Consider the following 4,211-nt stretch of genomic DNA (forward strand, 5'->3'; position numbering starts at 1 on the left):
TATTATTATTTTGAATTTCACAGCTTTAAACAAACATTGGAAATCCATTGAAAGTGTCCAAATTGCAACCTGGTGTTGTTTTAATAGGAACCAACGTTTTTTCGATATGAAGTGTGTCTGAGATCTGTACTGATGTGCGTGCCTGTGCGCATGTGTACATAAAACAAACATAGACTCACAGACGCATTGTGTGTATGCGTGCGTGCGTGCGAGAGTGTGTGTGCGCGTGAGGGCGAAGTGCGTGTTGTGTGTAAAATTTTATAAATGTATGTACATGTAAATTTATAGGTCTATATAAATATATATGTACAATTATACATGTTTAATTATGTGTGTGCCTAGGTGTACATACCTATGTATGTATACGGTAAATATGTATACATACACACATAGGAAAGCATGTTTAGAATGGAGATGAATAAATGAGAGCGTGCAATATTAGTAATTCTTTGGTCCTTTGGAGCCATACCCAATGGCACAGGCACTATGAATGTGTGAGCAGCACCCAACAAGACAAGCTCTTCTCCTTGTACAAACAGCATCAGCCTTTTCTTCTGCTACAGTACACGTCTATCCCCAAAAGAGAGTGAACTGACTGGAGGTGCAAAAACCTTGTTTGGCCTGGGAGGATGATTAAATGACATTTTTATTTTCTTTAAATAAAGAGGCACATTAGAGGACTTTGCTTTATTTCCATCTTGGTGTCCAGTTGTGTCCAGATTTGTCGCCACCGCAGAGAATGCTGGGAAACGCTCCGAATCTCTGTTGTGTTTCAGGTCCTTTCTTGTGGGTGTAATGCGGTGTTATGGTGATGCACAGTGTGTTTTATGTGGATTTCAAGGCCCTGCACATGAGCGCGGTTGGTCTGGTCGAATGGACGCCGGAGATATTTCACTAAAGATCATTTAACATGTCACAGTTTTTAAAAGTGCACTTGTGATTAAGTTGATGATTGCTGCTTTCAGGACTTACTGGGACACTTTTAATACAACGGAGCCATGATTCATGTTTTGAATACGTGTTTGTGTAGTTTAAAGGAAAAATGAATGAAAAGTTGATGTGCAGAGACACTAAAAAATTTTTAAAAATAGCAATTATATTTGAAAAATAGCTCCCCTGTGGAAGATATTCAATTCAATTCAGATAACTTTATCCCCTTGGGACAATTCAAAAGCTCACTGAGTATTTAATATAATACATCTCCTTATTCCTGGTACAGTCACCATCAGTTTTTGACTAAACTTTTGCACGTCACAAGTTGACTTCAAGAAGACACAGAAAGATTATGAAGAGCCAAAGTATGATTCAAATTCTGTCGCACTAAATATAAACATTTTCACTTTTTTTGCAGAAGGTAAAGGAGAAGTTACCAAAGAGTCCCGGCAGTCCATGACATGAAGCTGAAGCATCATTTAATATCTGCGGCTGTGTTTTCCTGCTGTGATGTCAGAACATCTCCAGAGATACTGATCAAGACACTTTTTTTTTTTCAGAGTTGAAGACCTTACAGGAAAAGGATCCAATTAGAGAACAACATTGTGCTTTTCTCCTTTTTCTGCTCAGCTGTGTTGTTTTGAAGTTAAAGCATCTTTTTTTTTTAGTTAGTATAAAACTGAAAAGTGTTCATTTTGTTGTATAATAGAAACAGCTCACTATAATCAGTAGGAGATGCTGTATGCAGTCGGTATGTGATACGGACCATAGACAGTGTCATTCTGGGTGGAGACCTTTAAAAAGGAAATATTGAGTACAATTTTACATGTAATGAGGTGTGATAAGAAATTAGGGAATATGTTTAAACAACAGTAATGAATTTAGTCCATAATGCAGCGATACATCCCTGCTCTTCTCACAGTGTGATTTCCTTTACTGATATCTGGTCACAAAGAAAACATTCTTGTGCGGTTACGTTGGAAATTTTCTGATGAACGAACCAGATAATTAATTGAGTGGAAACTGCATGAATTCTGATAAAAGATTCATCCTTAAAAGCAAATGTTGGGCTAAAATCGCTGCTCAGCTCCCCAAATGTGACGATCTGCAGCTTCTTTCTGGTGCAGATAAGTTAGAAATCAGGTGTCATTGGGGTTTGTTCAAAAAAAGAAAATTAAATATGTCGTCTTGAGAAGTTTTGAGGGACACTTTTGCAATATTTTGGCGTTTTACAGACTGAACTGGTATTAAATTAATTAAAAAGTAGGGAGCAGATAAATCGATAAGTACATTTGTTAGTTACAGAACTAAAGAAATCTTATAGATGCAAAAATCATTTTAAAAAATCCCATTAATCATTGATTTGCAATGGAACTAAATATGTCCAACAGACTATTAGAGATTAAATAAGGCATCTCAGGATACTTAAGATCACTTCAGTACACATTTATGTTTAAATCCGGCCTTATAGAAGATGTGGATTGATGAAAATGTGTTTTTTTTTTTTTTTAGCTTAAAAACAACTCAAAGATGCTTTTTTGAACAGACTTCCCTGATGCTTTCTACTCATATTTAATTTCATGTCGCTTTGCAAACACAGAACATGTGGTTTGTGGAGTGATGCGACTCCGGACGATCGATTTGTGCAGAAAAACTCCAAGACAGGCCTTAAGATTCTGATTTATTATGTACAGTTCGTCAGAAACATCTCAACAATTTGGCAAAAACCCTCACAAACATTTGGCACAGAAAGTCAGCAATAAATATTTGTTTCTGATATGCATCATAAAAACGACGAGGAACCTGGATGGGTGACGTGACATCAACGACAGAAAACGAACAGTGCTGGGTGTGAGATGATCACGTCGGGTCACAGTTAACATCAGAGGGGGGAGACAGAAAGCACCAACGGACCTCTTAACTTCACCATCTTAAATCAGAGAGTTAGTATTTACATATATACGTGTTTGATTTGTCCTACTTAATGCCACGTGTGTGCGCTTTGGTCACACGGTCACACTTTTCTGTGATTGAAAACTTCCTGATGCTTCGTCTTCCACCTGTCTGACAAGTTCAAACAAACTTTGCTGATGACTTGTAACAACAATTTGGTCCTTATCAGAGGCTCAAACTCGACTATCATCCTCAACATCAGCAGTAATAAACTTTAAGTCCTTTTTAAAGACATTTAAAATACATATTCATGTCCTTCACAGTGCCGCAAAAAACATTTGGACGAACAAATCGAGGTTGCATGGACAGATTTTTGGCACGCTCACCGAGGGGGGAGGAGGGGGGAGGAATCTTCACATTACCAGCTCCGGTGGCTCAGTCCTGGAACGTGGTGCACGCTGGGTAATGTAGTTCACAGGGACTTGTGCTTCCCCAGCAGGCAGAGGCTGAGGCACTGCAGCAGACCTTTCATCCACAGACAGTGGGCCAGGAACAGCAGCAGCAGGCAGGCGCCGGCCGAGCAGTACACGCCGATCACCGTGCTCTCCTCCGGCAGGAAACACTTGGACAGGGTGTGGGTGCTGGGCGACACCGAGGCCTGAAGGCATGAGAGGAGGGAGGGATGCTGCAGGTTAGGGATGATGATTGGGGTTTACAGTGACGTTTGCCCTTTAAACTGCTTTTCAACATTGAATTATGGTCAATGTAACTGGGCTTCTTTTGACGAAAATGTAAAAAAAAAAAAAAAAGGATTAATGTCAAAGTAATGTCAATTGATCACAAATTCACCCCCTTGCGGTCAGCATTTAGTCGAAGCACCTTTAGCCAACATTGCAGCATTGAGCCAGCGTGGATAGCTCTAAATCAACCTTGCACGTCTAGACACTGCAGGTTTACCCCATTCTGCTTTGCAAAATCACAACAAACAGTACTTTCCAAATCTAGCTGTGAATTCTTAGTTTGCTCGAAGTCGGGACTCTGAGTCGGCCACTCCTGAACATTCACTATGTTGTCTTAAAAAACCACTTCCGGCTTTATTGTATTATTGGAAAACAAATGTTCTCCCAGGTCGCAGTTCTCTTGCAGACTGATCCAGGTCGTACCAGCATCCCCACATCGTGATGCTGCCACCACCATGCGTCACGGTCGGGATGGTATGTTTGTGATGCGTTTGTGTTTGGTGTCTGCCAAACAGAGCGTCTCGTCTTATGGCCAAAGAGCTCAGCTTTGGTTTCATGAGACCAAAGAATCTCCTTTTAGTTGACTTTAGAGTTTCCACTTGCCTTCTGGTGAACTTGAATCTAGATTTAGAATGACCTCCAGCT

General features: G+C 40.1%; 1 protein-coding gene across 1 annotated transcript in view; it reads right to left on the reverse strand.

The window, feature by feature from the left end:
- Positions 1–2,597: 2,597 nt before the first annotated feature.
- Positions 2,598–4,211, reverse strand: part of mppe1 (metallophosphoesterase 1) — a 24,795-nt gene continuing 23,181 nt past the window's right edge. The window contains exon 9 of the mRNA XM_008279673.1: positions 2,598–3,484. Within this exon, the coding sequence (XP_008277895.1) occupies positions 3,299–3,484 (186 nt within the window). The 3' untranslated portion in view covers positions 2,598–3,298. The remainder of the gene's footprint in view (positions 3,485–4,211) is intronic.

The sequence above is a fragment of the Stegastes partitus genome, unplaced genomic scaffold, assembly GCF_000690725.1.
Source record: "Stegastes partitus isolate 25-593 unplaced genomic scaffold, Stegastes_partitus-1.0.2 Scaffold167, whole genome shotgun sequence".
Taxonomy (NCBI): domain Eukaryota; kingdom Metazoa; phylum Chordata; class Actinopteri; family Pomacentridae; genus Stegastes; species Stegastes partitus.